The sequence below is a fragment of the Rhinopithecus bieti genome, unplaced genomic scaffold (assembly GCF_001698545.2).
Source record: "Rhinopithecus bieti isolate Rb0 unplaced genomic scaffold, ASM169854v2 scaffold_13704, whole genome shotgun sequence".
Taxonomy (NCBI): Eukaryota; Metazoa; Chordata; class Mammalia; order Primates; family Cercopithecidae; genus Rhinopithecus; species Rhinopithecus bieti.
Genome location: NW_016808231.1, coordinates 555574 through 574175, shown reverse-complemented (window position 1 = coordinate 574175; position 18602 = coordinate 555574). Strand labels below are relative to the sequence as shown.

Sequence of the window (18602 nt, the reverse complement as noted above, 5' to 3'; positions counted from 1 at the left end):
CTTATCCCCTCAGCTTGGATGCGGTAACCTGCAGGGCAGAAGCGGTGCCGAAACTGTGGCCTCTCCATCCAGAGGCCTATGAGGATTTCCCAACCACCTTCTCTGTTCCTGGGTCCCCTGCCTTAATGGCTCTTACTGGGAACCACAGGTGATCTTCCTTTGGACTCTTTCTCTGTGTATGCTAAAATTCAAGCTGTGTTGAGCTGATGCCCTGTCTGCTAAGATTTTGGAGGTCATTGATAAAAAGATGCCCTGCAAGATGGATAGACACTGGTGAATAGAGTCCTTTCCAACGTCACCAAATTCACTCACCAGAATCATCCGCAGACAGTATTTTCAGGGCATTCCTGAAGCAGAGGTACGTCACGGTGAGATGCGGTGATAACTGGGGAAAGGGGTCCTTAGCATGGTGTGCTGGTGACTGTGGAACAGCTGGCTCTCCAGGGGGAAAGAGCCCTGGGTCATAGCATTTGCTGATAAATATTCTCACCAGTTCACCTCACATGAATTGGGGAGCCTGGGCAGTGCAGACGGGCACTACCCTACCCCAGGTGGTAACTTGATCCCAGGAGAGCTGCGTGACCCTACCCATGAGACTCCAGAGGACTCCAGAAGAATCCCCACTGCCCAATCAGGGTCACAGAACAATGTCGGACAGGCGGAGCGAGCACCGTGCAGGGCCAGGGGGTCTGGGAGAGCGTCAGAAGCTGCTAGGGCCTGTCCTCCCGGAACTGGGCCACTGTGGGCCTTTCATCTCCCGCCTCCCTTTCTGCACCACTCCTGCGGCTGCCTGCCTCTGCCCCTTCCCACCCCACCACCCCCAGTGCAGCAATTACGGCGCTAATTAGGCTGCTTTGATCATCTTTAGAAATGGCCACATTGGGGAGGGACTCTGCCAAGCAATTAGGGGCAGAGGGGTGGGGAGCTCCAGGGCTTCCTCAGGGGGTGGGGCTGCTGAGAAACCCCAGACACCCCCTGCCCTCCTCCCTCCAGGAGTGTCTGCCCCGTCATAGCTGTAAGCTCCTCAGGGGTAGAGGCAGATGGGGATCCCCCCCCATCCCAGCCCTGAAGCCAGGGCCCGCCCCCACCCAGCAGCCCCCTCTGCCTGGCCTGCAGCCCAACCGTCAGCTCTTCTTCCCTGTCTTGGCCCCTTTGATGGAGCCGCAGAAACAAGGGCTCCTTTGACAGAAGGGGGGCTCGGAGCTGGGATGATGAGACTTGAAAGGTGAAGGTCAAGCCCACTACTCCACTCCTCCCCCAGTCTTGGCCACCCTCCCATGCACCCCTCCCCCAGGCTGTCCTCTATAAAGACCCCGCAGCCCCGTTCCCCTGTGGGCTCCTAGGAGTTAAGGGCCAGGTGAGGGCTGACCAGGGAGGCGGGTAATTTTGATGTAAGAGAACGGGGTCAGATGATTTGAGGGACAAGAATTCAGTGCCTGGGGGCCGAAAGGCAGCAGAAGGCGGGCACCAAAGGATAGGCGCCCGGAAGGTGGACTCCGAGGAGGAGAGAGGACGGGGGTCTCTCACCCCAGCTCCTGGTCACCATGCTGCTGGCTGTGCTGCTACTGCTACCTCTCCCAAGTCCATGGTTTGCTCACGGGCACCCACTGTACACGCGCCTGCCCCCCAGCACCCTGCAAGGTAAGCCCAGGCTGGTCTGAGAGCCGCGGAGTCGGGAAGAATGTAGAGGAAGTGGGATCCTGGGCGGAAGAGGACAGAAGAGCTTGTCACCCCTACTCATAAGGACCTTTGGCCCCTTCTGCCCACCCTGCTGCGAGAAGGGGCCAAGAACTGAGATATAGGTGGGAGAGGAGGGGTGTGGCGGGAGAGGGAAGGGGAGCTGTCAAGCATGCCGAAAGGAATGGAGAGAAGGCCCTGTGGAGCAGAGAGAAACAGCCTGGGGCAGTACCACACCCTTGGCTGTCCTGGCCAAAGGTGGGCCACTCAAACACAGCTACTTTCAGTCAGTAAGACTGAGTTCTGTGATGTATCTTTGGAGTGGTGTCTTTAAAAAAAAAAAAATTGTTAAGGAAAAACACCTTTCAAAGATTCCAGTCCAGCTCAGTTGAATTAGGGAGATATCTTGGGCTGAGAACCTGGAACCATGGGCTCTGAGTGCTGGGCCCAGCTTCCCAGGGGCTCACTCGCCTCCTCATTTTGTCCCAGGCTTGTGGGTCTCCTGAGGCAGGGCTCAAGGCTGGAACCCGGAGGATAAGGCTGAGGCTCCTCCCCAACCACGCATGATTGTGTGCCCCCTGTCCCAGCAGTTCTGTCGGCCCAGGGGACTCAGGCGTTGCAGGCAGCCCAGAGGAGTGCCCAGTGGGCAATAAACCGAGTGGCGATGGAGATCCAGCACAGATCGCACGAGTGCCGAGGTGCCCACCCTGCCCCCCATGCCCCAGTGGACTTGCTGCCTACCCTGGGCCCATTCTGCTGCCCCTGTCCCTTCCCTTCAGTCTTAACTCCCCTCTTGGAGGCAGAGACTGAGTTGGGCCGCAACCAAGACGATATTTGTGAAGGTCTGTCTCTCCAAGTGGAAGAGACACGCTAGGCTTGGGGCACGGCCTGTGCAAAGACAGGGAGGTGGAAACACTCTGTGCTCCTGTGGTGACCAGGAGAAGTTCATGGTTGCTGAAATAGAACCTGTGTGGGCTGGAGGGCTGAGAGATGGGGAGAAAGAGGCTCGGCCCAGCCTGGGGTGAGGACGGGCGAGAGGGCGGCAGTAAGACTCAAAACCCTCTTTCTCCGCAGGATCTGGGCGCCCCAGGCCTCAAGCTCCCCTCCAGGACCCACCTGAGCCAGGTGAGGCTGAAAAGGCTGGAGAGGGCAGGCCTGAGAGCCCGGTGGGCCTCGAAGGCGAGGATGGCCAGAACATGTCCCTCGTGACACCCCTTGCCCCTTTCTAGGGCGGTGCGGCGAGAGGCGCCCGAGCACTGCCAACGTGACGCGGGCCCACGGCCGCATCGTTGGGGGCAGCGCGGCGCCGCCCGGGGCCTGGCCCTGGCTGGTGAGGCTGCAGCTCGGCGGGCAGCCTCTGTGCGGCGGCGTCCTGGTAGCGGCGTCCTGGGTGCTCACGGCAGCGCACTGCTTTGTGGGGTAAGTAGGGCCCCCAGGCCCTGCCCAGCCGGGGTCCCCAGCGCTGGGCCCCGCACCTGCCGGGTTGTCCGGCAGGCGACGCGCGGGAAAGGTGGTCTCTGCTGCCCCCTGGCGGCTACCGGTCCCGGGCTTCCCAGTCTCAAGGGGCCGAGCCCGCCCCGCCAGGATGCCAGCCCGGAGGGGGTGGCACCGCCGGGCGCGTTCGCCCCTCTGGGACGGGACCCCTCCCCGGCCCGCCCTCCCTGCCCCCAAGTAGAGAAAGCCCTGCGTGCGGGCGGAGGGGTAGGGTCTCCGAGGGGCCTGCTGCGTGTGCCCCTGTCCTTCCTGCGTCTCAGCCACCGCTCGTCCCACAGCGCCCCGAATGAGCTTCTGTGGACTGTGACGCTGGCCGAGGGGCCCCGGGGAGAGCAAGCGGAGGAGGTGCCAGTGAACCGCATCCTGCCCCACCCCAAGGTAAGAAGGCAGTCTCCAGGCCCCCAAGGCTGGGCACCACACCTCCTTGACCCTGCTCCACCTCCCCCTCCTCAGTTTGACCCGCGGACCTTCCACAACGACCTGGCCCTGGTGCAGCTGTGGACGCCGGTGAGCCCAGGGGGGCCGGCGCGCCCCGTGTGCCTGCCCCAGAAGCCCCAGGAGCCCCCTGCCGGCACCGCCTGCGCCATCGCGGGCTGGGGGGCCCTCTTCGAAGGTACTGGGCGTGGGTGAGCCGGCCCATAGTGGGAAGAATTGGAGGTCCGAGGTAATAGAGTATGGGGAGGCCAGGCTGCCTTGGAAAAATGCTGCCTGCTCTTTCAAAGGGGAGGAATGGGGGGGGGGGGGGGGGGGGAAAGGGGCAGCAAAGGCGGAGCTCTTGCCCTCCAAACCTGATCCTTCCACCCCTTCCCTGCAGACGGGCCTGAGGCTGAGGCAGTGAGAGAGGCCCGTGTTCCCCTGCTCAGCGCCGACACCTGCCGAAGGGCCCTGGGGCCCGGGCTGCGCCCCAGCACCATGCTCTGCGCCGGGTACCTGGCGGGGGGCGTTGACTCGTGCCAGGTATGAACCTAGTCTGAAGAGAAAAGGCCGGCTGAGCCTCCCCAGGGCCACGACGGCCTCCTTTCCCTCCATGTCTGGCTGTCACTGGACTTCTCTGAGCCTCTCTGTCCTCATCGCTAAAATGGATACAAGTGGCAGCTCACACCTGCCAGGCGTAAGGCGGGCGTCACAGGGGGCAGGTGAATGCAGCGTCCTCTCTCTTGGCCCCGCAGGGTGACTCGGGAGGCCCCCTGACCTGTTCTGAGCCTGGCCCCCGCCCTAGAGAAGTCCTCTTCGGAGTCACCTCCTGGGGGGACGGCTGCGGGGAGCCAGGGAAGCCCGGAGTCTACACCCGCGTGGCCGTGTTCAAGGACTGGCTCCAGGAGCAGATGAGCTGTGAGCGCTCTCTTTCCAATGCCCCGTTCCCAGTGTCCCAACGGACAACCGTGGGACAAGCCCGTTTCCACCCGGCCCGTGCCCATTCCCAGCTCCCTTCTGCCTCGGCATAGCCTGTCTCCCTCCGGGGAAGGAGTGTGGGAGCTAGGGCGCCAAACACAGGGTGAGCCGACCCCTGTCCCGCCCGCAGCAGCCTCCTCCAGTCGCGAGCCCAGTTGCAGGGAGCTTCTGGCCTGGGAACCCCCCCAGGACCTGCAGGCAGACACCACCCGGCTCTGCGCCTTCTATGCCCGCCTGTGCCCGGGGTCCCAGGGCGCCTGTGCGCGCTTGGCGCACCAGCAGTGCCTGCAGCGCCGGCGGCGATGCGGTCAGTTCTGTTCACCGGGACCGGGATGGGGGGCGTAGGGAAAGGGGCCTGTCCAGCCTCTGACCGCAGCTCCGACTCCTGTACGGTCTGCAGAGCTGCGCTCGCTGGCGCACACGCTGCTGGGCCTGCTGCGGAACGCCCAGGAGCTGCTCGGCCCGCGCCCGGGGCTGCGGCGCCTGGCCCCCGCCCTGGCTCGCCCCGCTCCAGCGCTCCAGGAGTCTCCCCGGCACCCTGCCCGCGAGCTGCGGCTGCACTCAGGTACCCCGCGCCCTCCAGCCCAGCCCAGCCCTGGCCCGGCTCCACCCGCGCGGCGGAGCCTCTTTCTCCGGCCGAGGAGGTCCCCTAACCCTGTGCCTCCCCAGGATCGCGGGCTGCAGGCACTCGATTCCCGAAGTGGAGGCCGGAGCCGCGCGGAGAAGCCAACGGTAATGACGCCCTCTGCCGACCTTCGGGAGGGGATAGGTCGAGGGCCTGGATGAGGTCGGAAGCGCTTTTAGGCAGCTCCGGGAAGCACTCACCCGGTGGGGCAACAGAGTGAACTCACTCTCCCCTCCCCGCCATAGAGCGTATGACTCTTTTGGAGGACTTGTGGTTTTAGCTCTCATCAGTGTCAGAGATGCTTTGCCTGGTGTTACTGCTTAACTTCCCCGAGCCTCAGTTTCCCCATCTATATCATAAGAGGCTAAGTGTGTCTCCTGGGAGGCCGTCCTGAAGTGCTGGTGGGAGTGCCACCTCCAGTTCCATATCGCATCCGTTCATTATTCCCGGGGCCTCACCTCTTTCTCCAGGCTGCCCTGGGCTGGAGCCCCTACGACAGAAGTTGGCTGCCCTGCAGGGGGCCCATGCCTGGATCCTGCAGGTCCCCTCGGAGCACCTGGCCATGAACTTTCATGAGGTAGGTCCCCAGGCTTCCAGACTCCTTCACGGTGGCCTGGGAAGGCTAAGACCTAGCCCAGGGAAGGTGCAGAGGGCCCAGCCCCGATGCCCTCCCAGCAGCCTGGGGTCGCCTCTGCCCCTGCTCTGGGGGTAGGTAGAGGGAGTAGGGCCCACGGAGTGTGAGCCAGGCCACTGGGGATGGTGGTGGGGAGAGTGAGTAGAGGGGTGGGTGGGGGTGTCCACGTGAGCGGGAAATGAGCAGGGTTTCTGGGAGAAAGGAAGGAGCATGGGTCTAGGTGAGAGTTTCTGGGGCCCAGGGGCAGAGGGGGTGATCTCTGGGATTCCAACTCAGGGCCCCTGATCCCCACTCCTCCCTCTGTAGGTCCTGGCAGATCTGGGCTCCAAGACACTGACCGGGCTTTTCAGAGCCTGGGTGCGGGCAGGCTTGGGGGGTCGGCATGTGGCCTTCAGTGGCCTGGTGGGCCTGGAGCCGGCCACACTGGCTCGCAGCCTCCCCCGACTGCTGGTGCAGGCCCTGCAGGCCTTCCGCGTGGCTGCCCTGGCAGAAGGGGAGCCTGAGGGACACTGGATGGATGTAGGGCAGGGGCCTGGACTGGAGAGGAAGGGGCACCACCCACTCAACCCTCAGGTACCTCCCGCCAGGCAACCCTGAGCCATGTCTGGGCCCCCAGCCCCTGGGGAGGACCCACTGCTCCCAGGAGCTGAGAGGGACTCAGGAGCATAATGACAAACTGTCGCTGCCACATTGGTGGGTGTGTGAGGGTGGGATGGGGTGGGGGTCCTGGGCCCTCTATGTCTTCCCAGGTTTACAATCAGAGAATCACAGCTGCTTTAATAAATGTTATTTATAATACATGGAAATAACTCTGGAGCTTTCTTGGGATGGGACCTGGTGGGTGGACATTCAGTCTCAGGGGTGGGATCCAGGCAGGGCTGCCTCTGGAAGCATTTGGCAAGGGTCACAGAGGCTGGAGAGAGGCTGTGAGGTCCCCATCTGAGACTGTCTCCTGCCTTCTGAGAAGTGGCAGCAGCTGGCCTGCCTGTCGCCCCACCCCCATGCATGGCTGCCCAGCGCTGGCCCCACTGCCCAGCATCTCCACTCAGCGCCCCGCCCCCACAACGTCCTCCCTGCTCCGCCCCCTGCCACCGAGCTGCGGGGAGTCCCAGCCTGGGATCTTTGCCTCACGTCCTTGGGCTCCTGCCCTGGCTGGCCCGTCTCCCACCACCATGAGGTGTCAGATTGTGTTTCCGGCTGCCTCTTCCCTTTGACTCCCTCCTCCACCAACACCTGTCCCCTCTCCCACCCACCCTCATTCCGCAGCCCTGTAGATGGGAGGTGCAGATGCAGGTCCCAGTCAGAGGGTTGGGATGGAGGGGCCAGTGCTGACACTGGGGCTGCTGGCCGCCCTGGCGGTGTGTGGTAAGGGTAGACATCCTCCCCACCCTGGGGTCCCCCATGATGCCCACCCAGGCGCCCCACAGCATGGCCTCCTCTCACTCCCTACTCCCACTCTGCCATCTCTCCCTGCTGGGGGGCCGCCTTCTGGGGCCCCCACTCCCAGGGAGTGGTTGGATTTCCCCCTGCTCATCCCAACCTCATGGTCCAGAAGGACCTCAGGGCAGCTTCCCTCCTGAGTCCCCTGCCCAGGGCCCCATTCAGTCCTTGTCCCTGACCCTCCCCAGGCATCTGGGGGCTGAACGAGGAGGAGCGGCTGATCCGGCACCTGTTTCAAGAGAAGAGCTACAACAAGGAGCTCCGGCCCGTAGCGCACAAAGAGGAGAGTGTGGACGTCGCCCTGGCCCTCACGCTCTCCAACCTCATCTCCCTGGTGAGAGGCCCTCGGGTGCGGGGTTGGGAGGGAGAGCAGGGACAGCTTCCCAGGACTAGGATAGCCGTGGAGGAATATAGAAGCCCCCGACTGGCCTGTGGTGGCTCCTTTCTGGGAAATGTGCTGGAGCTGCTCTGTGCCCTGACAGGTTGCTCTCCTGCCCCTCCAGTGTAAGCTCTGGGGTGTCCCCCATCCACACCCATAGCACGACCCATCTGTGACACACTTCAGAGGCCACCGGTCCTCTCTGCTCCCTAGCTGCCCACCCACTCCTGACTGTGAGTGATCAGGGCCCAGATGCCATGGTGTCCCTGGGTGCCAGTTGAGAGTGGGTGAATGTAAGCCGGGCGTGGTGGATTACGCCTGTAATCTCAGTACTTTGGGAGGCCAAGGTGGGCAGATCAGCTGAGGTCAGGAGTTCGAGACCAGCCTGGCCAACATAGTGAAACCCTGTCTCTACTAAAATTACAAACATTAGCCGGGTGTGATGGCATGCGCCTGTAATCCCAGCTACTAGGGAGGCTGAGACAGGAGAATTGCTTGAACCAAAGAGGCAGAGGTTGCAGGTTGCAGTGAGCCAAGATCGTGCCACTGCACTCCAGCCTGGGCAATTGAACAAGATTCAAAAAAAAAAAAATACAGAGAGAGTGGGTGAATGTGTGCGTATAAAAGAATGATATGGCTCTACCGTCTAATTACAGAAAGAAGTTGAGGAGACCCTCACTACCAATGTGTGGATAGAGCACGTAAGAATGCCCCTCCCAGCCGGGCGCGGTGGCTCATGCCTGTAATCCCAGCACTTTGGGAGATCGAGGTGGGCAGATCACGAGGTCAGGAGATCAAGACCATCCTGGCTAACACGGTGAAACCCCGTCTCTACTAAAAATACAAAAAATTAGCCGGACGTGGTGGGGGGCGCTGGTAGTCCCAGCTACTTGGGAGGCTGAGGCAGGAGAGTGGAGAATGGTGTGAACCCAGGAGGGGGAACTTGCAGTGAGTCGAGATTGTGCCACTGCACTCCAGCCTGGGTGACAGAGCAAGACTTCATCTCAAAAAAAATTAATGCCCCTCCCAGAGCCGGTGGGGTAGGGGGAAAGCAGGGCTCCAGGTTGCTTCCACTTGGAGATCCCATCTGCCTTGGACACTGTCTCTCAGGAGGGGTTGGTGCCTCCCTACAGAGAAGCCCCAGGCCCAACTGTCCTTCCCCCACCTAGTGCCCTCACCAGCCCCTAGTGTCACCTTCAAGTGGATTAGGATTCACATGTTGGAAAACTGCCACTTTATCTTGGTTTTTATTAGAAAACATTCTCCTCCTGTCTGTCAAAAGTCCACAGTACAAACACAAATCTCCTATGCTCACAGTGGAAATAATGCTCTCTTAGTTGTGCAGTGAGCATCCTGCACAACTGTCTATGACAGACCTGAATCCACACTCTGTACCTGCCTTCCCCAAACCTCTTTTGTCACAGCTCTCAGACCCTGTTCAGTCTTCTCTCAGGGAAGTAGGGGGAGCCAGGAGCCTGGACAGCTGCAGAGTGCACTGCTGACATGCCTTTGGGATTCCAGGGCTGGACAGACAACCGGCTGAAGTGGAATGCTGAAGAATTTGGAAATATCAGTGTCCTGCGCCTCCCCCCAGACATGGTGTGGCTCCCAGAGATTGTGCTGGAGAACAAGTTGAGCCAAGCCCTCCCTGACCTCCTCTCTGTCACCCTGCCTCCTTTCCTTAAGCCTCCTCTGCATCCCCCAACTCTGCCAGTCCTGAGTCGCCAGAGCTCACTGTGGTTCTTGTCCCTGTTCCCCAGCAATGATGGCTCCTTCCAGATCTCCTACTCCTGCAACGTGCTTGTCTACGACTACGGCTTTGTGTACTGGCTGCCACCTGCCATCTTCCGCTCCTCCTGCCCCATCTCTGTCACCTATTTCCCCTTCGACTGGCAGAACTGCTCCCTCAAGTTCAGGTGCTCCCATTTATCCAGCCACCCCTCACCCCAAAGCACCCTACCAAGGGCCGAAGGAGGTGACTGAAGCACCCCCAGACAGAGGCCCCTGCCCTGTCCGGATTAGTGCTGCCCTCCCCACAATGGTCCTCCTTTACTAACCTTTCCCCGCTCTGTGGCCCCAGCCAGTGACTGAGTGTCACTCTCTGCCCATTGCCCTCCCCAGTTCCCTCAAGTACACGGCCAAAGAGATCACACTGAGCCTGAAGCAGGATGCCGAAGAGAACCGCACCTACCCCGTGGAGTGGATCATCATTGACCCTGAAGGCTTCACAGGTGCTGGGAGCAGCCACCAGTGGGTGGGCAGGTCCCTCAGACACACACACACAGACACACTGGCACTGCCCACCCAAGAGATACACACGTGCACACACACATACCTAGAACACCGATACACAGCTACTCACACGATCAGCTAGACACAGAAGGGCAGACACATGCCCGCCCACAGAGAGGCACACAGACACTCACACTTCGTGAATGCAAAGCTATCCCAAAGGCAGAGAGAGACGGTGCCAGTGCCCTCCCCTGCCCCTGCCCAGGCCCGGAAGTCATGCTTCTCACACATGAGATGCCTGTGGCTGGCAGGGGTTTAGTCTTTCCTGTATCTGGTGAACCCAGGGGTGTGGTTGGCATGAGGGCTGTGTCATCCTGATGGGGGGTATCTGCCACCCCTCCTGACATCCTCATCCCCGATCTGTACCCAGGCTCGGATTCTTCATGGGGCCTACCGCTCACCCCGTCCATCAGAAGGGACCCTGTCTCACTGTCTCAGGCTGGCACGTCATGGCAGGGATAGTTTTACTGTCACTGGCTCGTTATCCCCCAGGCCCAGGCCGAGGAGGAGTGGCTCAATTAATGTCCAGGAGGTTTTTCTTTGTTACTCAGGAAGACAGGCTCAATATCTGAGAGCATTTGTTTGACTTGGTCTCTTTAATCTGCAATACCTATTTTTGGCTCGTGTATCTTTTGAGCCAAAAGATACCCCTTATTTGAGTCCTGTATGGGCTCAGCTTCTACTTTTTCCGAAAAGATAAAAAAGAAATCAGTCACAGAGGAAGATTGCCCCTCACAGATGGAAACTTCCATCCCGACCCCCCAGGGAACAACACCCACCAGCCGGCCGCGTCTTGGACTGGCTTGCCCCGCCCAGCCCCTCATTTTGTCCCCAGGCCCTGCCTAGCCCCTTTGGCCTGGCCTGACCCTAAGGTGTCCATGTGCCGCCCTCAGAGAACGGGGAGTGGGAGATAGTGCACCGGCCGGCCAGGGTCAATGTGGACCCCAGAGCCCCTCTGGACAGCCCCAGCCGCCAGGACGTCACCTTCTACCTCATCATCCGCCGCAAGCCCCTCTTCTACATCATCAACATTCTGGTGCCCTGCGTGCTCATCTCCTTCATGGTCAACCTGGTCTTCTACCTACCAGCCGACAGTGAGCCTCCAGGCCCTGTTCCCTGCTCCCCCTCCCCATGCCCACCCAAACACGGCCAGCCCCAGCCCTGCCCCCTCACTTCCTCCTGGGAGCCACCTGGGATTTCCATTCCTGGAGCTCCCTGCCTGGGCCAAGTGTGAGGGCCACCCAGAGGGAGGGCCGTATGATTCTGGGCAACATTCCCAAATGGACAGGGCAGGGCATCTCCAAGATGCTACTTCCCACGGACTCGCAGAAGAACTACTAAACTGTCCCTCTGTCAGAGCAGAGACTAAGTCCCTCATGGTCACCAGTATGTGACCTTGAGCCTGGCACACAGAAGGCCCTCAACTATTGAACCAGTGGGTGAATAACAGGGTCTCTAGGACAGTAGGGTGTGAGGCAGAAAACCTGTCTATGCTCACCTGACTCTAGGAGGCAGTGGTTTACAAGTTCAGAATATTTACTATGAGCAGGGCATAGTGAGTCCCAGGGTCAAAGGCCACCCAGCCCCTGCCCCTGGCAGGACATCAGGAGGGAGAAGGGGGGCACCTTCCATCTGCAGTGGGGTTGGGAGGGCTCCTAGAGGAGGTGGAGAGGAGGTGGATTTGGAATGGACTTGAGCAGGATTGGGTGGGGCTACCCTCGGCAGGAGGGGCAATGCTGATGAGGAGGGGGCCAGGCAGGGGCTGAGGGGGCCTCAGCAGCGGAGCCCCCCTTCCTGCCCTTGCAGGAGCTCAGGTGGGAAGAGCAAGATAGCACTGGGCTGGGGTGTCCGAGTGAGGGGCTGGGAGTTGGGGTGTTATCCTGGTGCTATGATGACACCCTGGTGTTTTCTGAGCAGGAAGTAATGCACACAGATCTGTGCTCCAGGAGGGTTCAGTGGCATGGGTGGGTTGTGACAGCTGATTTTCATGAGCACTTACCCAGTGCCAGGCAGAGTGATGTGTGTTAAACACACTCTCACCATATTCAACAGTTGAGAAAACTGATGCACAGAGAGGTTGGGCTACTTGCCCAAGGTCACCCAGCTAGTAAGTGGCAGAGCTGAGATTTGCACCCAGGCACTGTAGCTCCATAAACCATGATTTTCATCAGGGCACCATGGTACTACTACAGAGGTGCCAGGGGCCACAGCAGGACCCTCTAGGACTAGGGCCCCAAGGTCCTAGTTTCCCCAAAGAAGCTAAGTCTGGCTTCCCCAGGTGGTGAGAAGACATCAGTGGCCATTTCTGTGCTCCTGGCTCAGTCTGTCTTCCTGCTGCTCATCTCCAAGCGGCTGCCCGCCACATCCATGGCCATCCCCCTTATCGGCAAGTGAGTGATGCCCAAGCCCGGCCCCACCCTGCTTGCCCAGCCCAGCCCTGGGGGCTCCAAGCTGAGTGTGTGCCCACAGGTTCCTGCTCTTCGGCATGGTGCTGGTCACCATGGTTGTGGTGATCTGTGTCATCGTGCTCAACATCCACTTCCGAACACCCAGCACCCATGTGCTGTCTGAGGGGGTCAAGAAGGTGAGTATTCGGCCCAGCGCAATGGCTCACCACTGTAATCCCAGCATTTTGGGAGGCTGAGGCAGGAGAATCTCTTGAGCCCAGGAGTTGGAGACTAGCCTGGGCAACATAGTGACACTCCCATCTCTACAAAAAATCAAACAAAAAATTAGCCAGGTGTGGTGGCGCATGCTTGTAGTCCCAGCTACTCAGGAGGCTGAGGTGGATCACTTGAGCCTGGGAGGTCAAAGCTGCAGTGAGCTGTGATTGCCCCAGGGCACTCCAGTGAGACCTTGTCTCAAAAAAAAAAGGAAATGAGCACTCTCAATAGCCAAAAGCTGGAGATTGAGCCAGGTACAGTGGTTCACACCTGGAGTCTCAGCTACTCAGGAGGCTGAGGTGGGAGGATCCCTGGAACCCAGGAGTTGGAGATTGCAATGTGCTATGATCACATCACTGCACCCCAGTCTGGGCAACAGATTGAGACCCCATCTCTAAAAAAAAAACCAAAAATCAAAAAACAAAAAAAGCAGGGGCCGGGTGTGGTAGCTCATGCCTATAATCCCAGCACTTTGGGAGGCTGAGGCGGGTGGATCAACACCTGAGGTCAGGAGTTCAAGACCACCCTCGCCAACATGGTGAAACCCCATCTCTACTAAAAATACAAAAATTAGCCAGGCATGATAGCATGCGTTTGTAATCCCAGCTACTCGGGGGGCTGAGGTACGAGAATTGCTTGAACCTGGGAGGTGGAGGTTGCAGTGAGCCAAGATCCCACCACTGCACTTCAGCCTGGGTGACAAGAGCGAAACTCCGTCTCCAAAAAAAAAAAAAAAATCTGGAAGTTGTCCAAAGGCCATCTGTAGAATACATAAAGACACTGGCCACATACTCCCACGGGAGTGCTGCTCAGCAGTGCAGAAGCACCCGCAGCTACTGCACCCCTGCATGCGTGAACCTCCTGGCAGATTGATCCCTGAAAGAAACCAGACACAGCGGCACATGCTGCAGGCCTCACTTTGTAAGAAGTTCAAGAACAGGCCAAATCAATGTTTGGTGATAGAAGTCAGAATGGTGGCTATCTCTGGGGCTGGGAGGGAACTGAGCGGGGGCAGGTATGAGGTTGATTTTTGGGGATCATGCTCACTATCTCATCACCGGGGATTTACCCAGGGGAATGCATCTGTAAAAATTCTTCTAGCTATATACTTAATGAGTTCATTCCACTGTTTGCTGCAACTCAGAAGGAAGAAGGAGAGGACTGAGTGGGCAGGGTGCCCGGGAGAGGGATGCCCTTGCCTCTTGGCTACTGCAGGGCTGGCTGGTTGTTCTGGGACAGCTGAAGTCAGTTTAGCAACTCTTTTTTTTTTTTTTTTTTTGAGATGGAGTCTCCCTCTGTCGCCCAGGCTGGAGTTCCATGGTTCGATCTCAGCTCACTGCAACCTCTGCCTCCCAGGTTCAAGTGATGCTCATGCCTCACCCTCCTGTGTAGCTGGGATTACAGGCGCATGCCACCATGCCCAGCTCATTTTTGCATTTTTAGTAGAGATGGGGTTTTGCCATGTTGGCCAGGCTGGTCTCGAACTCCTGACCTCAAGTGATCCACCTGCCTCGGCTTTCCAAATAGTTGGGACTATAGGCGTGAGCCACCATGACGGGCCTTAGCAACCCTTTTCTTTTCAGCATTTGATGGAGGGACACTGTAGCATTTGGAGCATTTACCTTAGTTTTTGGTCTTTAATTAATCATTTTTAGTGAATGGGTTCTCCTCCGCACCATGGGTGATGTGGTCTCCAGAGCCGGAAGCAACCTACAGGTGCATCAGTAGGAGATCGGGGAATCAATGACAGAGTCAGACGGGGGAGCACTTTGTGGCAGCCAGGAATGAAGTCACGTATGTTAGGATGTATAAAGGTCACCCCATCCTTGTAAAATGGCCTTTCTTGGCCGGGCGCGGTGCCTTACGCCTGTAATCCCAGCACTTTGGGAGGCCGAGTCGGGCGGATCATGAGGTCAGGAGAGCAAGACCATCCTGGCCAACATGATGAAACCCCATCTCTGCTAAAAATACAAAAATCAGCTAGGCATGGTGGCATGTGCCTGTAGTCCCAACTACTTGGGAGGCTGAGACAGGGGAATCACTTGAACCCGGGAGGTGGAAGTTGCAGTGAGCCGAGATGGGGCCACTGCACTCCAGCTTGGCGACAGAGTGAGACTCCATCTCAAAACAAAACAAAACAAAACAACAATAACCAAACGCCTTTCTTGTGGCCCCTTGACACGGCCCCAGCTCTTCCTGGAGACCCTGCCAGAGCTCCTGCACATGTCCCGCCCAGCAGAGGACGGACCCAGCCCTGGGGCCCTGGTGCGGAGGAGCAGCTCCCTGGGATACATCTCCAAGGCTGAGGAGTATTTCTTGCTCAAGTCCCGCAGTGACCTCATGTTTGAGAAGCAGTCAGAGCGGCATGGGCTGGCCAGGCGCCTCACCACTGCACGTGGGTCCCCGCTGGTCTTGGTTTTCAGCCCGTCTGTGGGAGGTGGGTGGGGGCAGGCCTCACACCCACTCTGGCCCCTTGTCCATAGGCCGGCCCCCAGCAAGCTCTGAGCAGGCCCAGCAGGAACTCTTCAATGAGCTGAAGCCAGCTGTAGATGGGGCAAACTTCATTGTTAACCACATGAGGGACCAGAACAATTACAATGAGGTAAGGGACCACAGGATTGCCATGTACAGGTGTTCAAGTAGGGCACTGATTAAGCGTATTCTATCTTAAGAGGGCAGGGTTCCCCTTAGAGACACACACCAACTTAGATGAGGGAGTTAAGGTGATACAGATTCCAGGCCCCTCCCAGGGAGAGAGAACTCCTGCCTGGCACCCTATAGCAGCACTGGGGCCAGGCACACACACATAGGCATACAGCTCCACCCTGTCCAGGCCACACTCTGAGCATCCCTTAGGGTCCCTTCTTTCTCCCAGCTGCCAATCATTTTCTGTCCCTACTCAGTTTCAAGCCTGATACTCCAGACGGAACCAGACATTTTAAAGGTAGCCATATATGGTTATTCAACATTATACAACTTCTAAAAATTCTCTCTTGAGAAAAGGCATCTATTCCCAGTTCACATATGGGCTGACAGCAGCCCTGACTTGCTGGGATGGGGGAGAAAGAGGAGAGGGGTCTATCCACCTTCCTTAGCCCCTAGGAGCGACCCCTGGGCCTCAGTTCCTCTCTAGCCCCAGAGCCCTGTGCTATAGCAGAGAGGGAGGCTATGGTCTGTTCTCTGCCTCCTCAACAGAGTGTTCAGCCCTGCCTGTGGCCAGAGGCGCCTGGGACCTTGCTGGGGACAAGCTGGCAGTATCCTGCAAGCCAGAGGCAGCCTCTGCAGGCACACTGAGCCGGGCCTCTGCTCCATGGCTGGGCCCCAGCTTGGGGGTGGGGCTCTGTGGCCTGAGGCCCTTCTCACCCCATTCTTTCTGCTCCTACCCACAGGAGAAAGACAGCTGGAACCGAGTGGCCCGCACAGTGGACCGCCTCTGCCTCTTTGTGGTGACGCCTGTTATGGTGGTGGGCACAGCCTGGATCTTCCTGCAGGGTGTTTACAACCAGCCACCGCCCCAGCCTTTTCCCGGGGACCCCTACTCCTACGACGTGCAGGACAAGCGCTTCATCTAGGGTGGGCCTGTGGGGGAGCCAGGAGACAGCAGGGTCTGAGAGAGGAGCCATGGTCCCTAATGAGACCCACTCCTAGCCCTGAGGCTCGCGCCCCTCAGACTGGGGAAGAGTCCAAGGAAGGGAGGGAGCAGCCACTCCTCAATGCTCAATGGCTCCCCTGAAATCAAGACGGGGCCACTTGAGATGGTCTGAGGGTGGACACTAGCTACAGCGGGTGGGCAGGACGATCTGTGGGGAAGCAGGAGGCTGGCTCGGGGGCCAGGGAGGAGGCCACTCAGGGTGGCCTCACAGGGAGAACTCTGATAGGGGTGAGACAGATAGGGCCCCTTCTCTGCTCCTCCTCCCCCAAGGTGTGGGGTAGAGCAAGCAGGAATCTGCGCCTTCACTCCCTGGCTCCTCCAGCCTCCCTCTTCCCACCTACCCTTCAACCTCAGGCTTCTGAGGCCTCACCTGGGACTGAGGTTGAGGACACCTCCCTCCCTCCAGACCCCAGAGTATCCTTTCCTAGCTCTTTCTGCCTTGACCACTCTGCCTAGGTCCCTTTGGGAAGTTGAGGACTGGAGTGGAAAGGTCAGGATTGACATCCACAAAGACTTGGGGTCAGCCTGAGGTCGCACACACAATCCTAGAGGACCAGAATGCAGCACCTCTCCCCAAAGGACCCCTACCCCCCAGCACCTACTCCTCCCCAAAGTAGGGTTGTCATACATTATTTGGGGCATATTCTAAAAAAATCATTTGTTGTTTTTCTGAAATTTGTCCTGTATTTTTATTTGCTAAATCTAGCAACCCTATCCCAAAGACAGCCTCCATTCAATCCTATCCTGAGGGCCAAAGGCCAATACTGCAGGAATTGGGAGACAAGGGTCTGTTTGTGTGGCAGCCCACCTCCACGATGGCCCCAGTGACACCCAGTATTCACACTCCTGTGCAGTCCCCTCACTCTGTACCAGGGTGGGTCTGGGTAACCAACAGAATGAGGCAGAAGTGATGGTACCTCACTTCCCAGATTCAGTTAGGAAAGACACTACGGCCTCTTTCTTGCTCATTCACCCTCATTCTCACATCAGTTGGATCTCTCACTTTGGAGAAGCCAGCTGGCATGTTGAGGAGCCCTATGGAGAGGCCCACACGGCAAGGAAGTAAGGCCTCCTGCCATTAGCCACGTGAGTGAATGTGGAAGTGGATCCTCTGCCCCAGTAGGGCCTTTGGATGAGATCACAGCCCAGTAGACATCTTACATGCAGCACCATGAAAGTCCCTAAGCCAGAACCACCAGCTAAGTGGCTCCTGCATTCCTGACCCCCCAGAAACTGTGTGAGATAATAAATGTGTGTTGTTTTAAGTAACAAAGTTTTGGTGTCATTTGTTATACCAGCAATGTAACCTTGAGTGAGCTGCTCTTCATCTCCTACCTTCCATTTTCTAATCTGCAAAATGTGTGTCTAGTGAGTCCTAGTCATGGGGTGTTGTGAAAATTGAATTTCTAGTAGTAGCATTTTCATGTGACCTGCCCATTTAATGGGTGGTGATTTAACCCATTTCCCTCAGTGGGGAATTGGTGACCTCATTAACTCAGATATATAGAAGGTGAGATTTTAATGTTTAGATGTAACCAAGGAAAAGAAAACCATTTAAAACCAAAACTGACCCCAGTAACTTCTGCCTTCCAGCATGAACTATATTCACAAAATTCAAGGTACAAATCTTTTATTTTCCTGTCTAAATAGGAAAGCCAGTTTGTTCTCACACCCGTCAGGTGAGCAGGAAGTCTGAGACTTCGCCAGGAATAGTCCATCAACTCAGGGAGGGTCTGTCTTACGTACAGAGATGAGAGTGAGTCTAGGGCTCTCAGCCACATTCTTTGCTTCTCTCTGCCTCATGGTGGCGCTGTTGGCAACAGGTCTTGGTTCAACCACCAGCTGAGTCCTCAGTTCTATTAGGCCCTGCTCAAGTGGCTGTGGACTTCCAGAGAAGACAACCCCAAAATGTCACACAAAACCGGGGGGTGCCTCTTACACAGGCTCCCAGGGAAACCACGGTTTCCACCAGCGGCACCCACTCCCCCAGCACTGTGGTGCTGTCAGGACTGGTCCACTCTGACATGGAACTCCATATTCTGTCCCCAGGAAGTCATGCTCACAGGCACAGCTTTCCGGGAAGCCAGAGAGTGTTCCTTACTCTCTCCAGACCAACAGGGCTATCTGCTCTCTTTCAATGGACAGTGAATCAGTAATACACTCGGATGCAAGGAACAGAAAGCTCAAGGAATTGTAGTTTAAACACAAAAAGTTTCCTTTTTCTCACATAATAATAGGGAGGCAGAGGTGATCACATCGGCTCAGCTGTCTAACAAAGCTATCAGGGACCCAGGCACTTTGCCATCTGCCCACCCCTGCCTCCATGGCAAGTTGGCTTCTGTCCTCAGACCTGT

The 18602-nt window shown here is 57.9% G+C and overlaps 2 protein-coding genes across 5 annotated transcripts; both read left to right on the top strand.

The window, feature by feature from the left end:
- Positions 1-1408: 1408 nt before the first annotated feature.
- Positions 1409-6628, top strand: PRSS56 (serine protease 56). Its single transcript, XM_017886208.1, has 13 exons — positions 1409-1641; positions 2268-2375; positions 2752-2802; positions 2907-3096; positions 3450-3549; positions 3625-3784; positions 3986-4128; positions 4341-4503; positions 4697-4870; positions 4964-5128; positions 5233-5295; positions 5659-5765; positions 6129-6628. The coding sequence occupies exons 1-13, from the start codon at positions 1545-1547 to the stop codon at positions 6417-6419; spliced, it is 1812 nt and encodes a 603-aa protein (XP_017741697.1). The 5' UTR covers positions 1409-1544; the 3' UTR covers positions 6420-6628.
- Positions 6629-7059: 431 nt separating this feature from the next.
- CHRND (cholinergic receptor nicotinic delta subunit) lies at positions 7060-17514 on the top strand. Of its 4 annotated transcripts, none has more exons than XM_017886212.1 (12): positions 7060-7187; positions 7451-7596; positions 8298-8342; positions 9163-9240; positions 9402-9557; positions 9763-9872; positions 10827-11027; positions 12212-12323; positions 12403-12517; positions 14787-14991; positions 15080-15198; positions 15986-17514. In XM_017886212.1, exons 4-12 carry the CDS (start codon positions 9191-9193, stop codon positions 16166-16168), a joined length of 1251 nt encoding a protein of 416 aa, XP_017741701.1. In that variant the 5' UTR covers positions 7060-7187; positions 7451-7596; positions 8298-8342; positions 9163-9190; the 3' UTR covers positions 16169-17514. The 4 variants fall into 4 exon arrangements, with proteins under 4 accessions (XP_017741701.1, XP_017741699.1, XP_017741700.1 ...); XM_017886210.1 differs by having other exon boundaries at positions 9163-9272; XM_017886211.1 differs by lacking the exon at positions 15080-15198.
- Positions 17515-18602: the final 1088 nt, after the last annotated feature.

What these genes read in the sequence shown, in the direction of transcription:
- PRSS56 (XM_017886208.1), top strand. Translation starts at nt 1,545, where the DNA reads ATGCTGCTGGCTGTGCTGCTACTGCTACCTCTCCCAAGTCCATGGTTT. An exon ending in GGGGCGTTGACTCGTGCCAG is followed by an intron (nt 4,129 to 4,340) that starts GTATGAACCTAG and finishes TTGGCCCCGCAG; the next exon opens with GGTGACTCGGGAGGCCCCCT. An exon ending in GCTCCAGGAGCAGATGAGCT is followed by an intron (nt 4,504 to 4,696) that starts GTGAGCGCTCTC and finishes CGCCCGCAGCAG; the next exon opens with CCTCCTCCAGTCGCGAGCCC.
- CHRND (XM_017886209.1), top strand. Translation starts at nt 7,097, where the DNA reads ATGGGAGGTGCAGATGCAGGTCCCAGTCAGAGGGTTGGGATGGAGGGG. An exon ending in GGCCGCCCTGGCGGTGTGTG is followed by an intron (nt 7,188 to 7,450) that starts GTAAGGGTAGAC and finishes GACCCTCCCCAG; the next exon opens with GCATCTGGGGGCTGAACGAG. An exon ending in CAGGCGCCTCACCACTGCAC is followed by an intron (nt 14,992 to 15,985) that starts GTGGGTCCCCGC and finishes TCCTACCCACAG; the next exon opens with GAGAAAGACAGCTGGAACCG.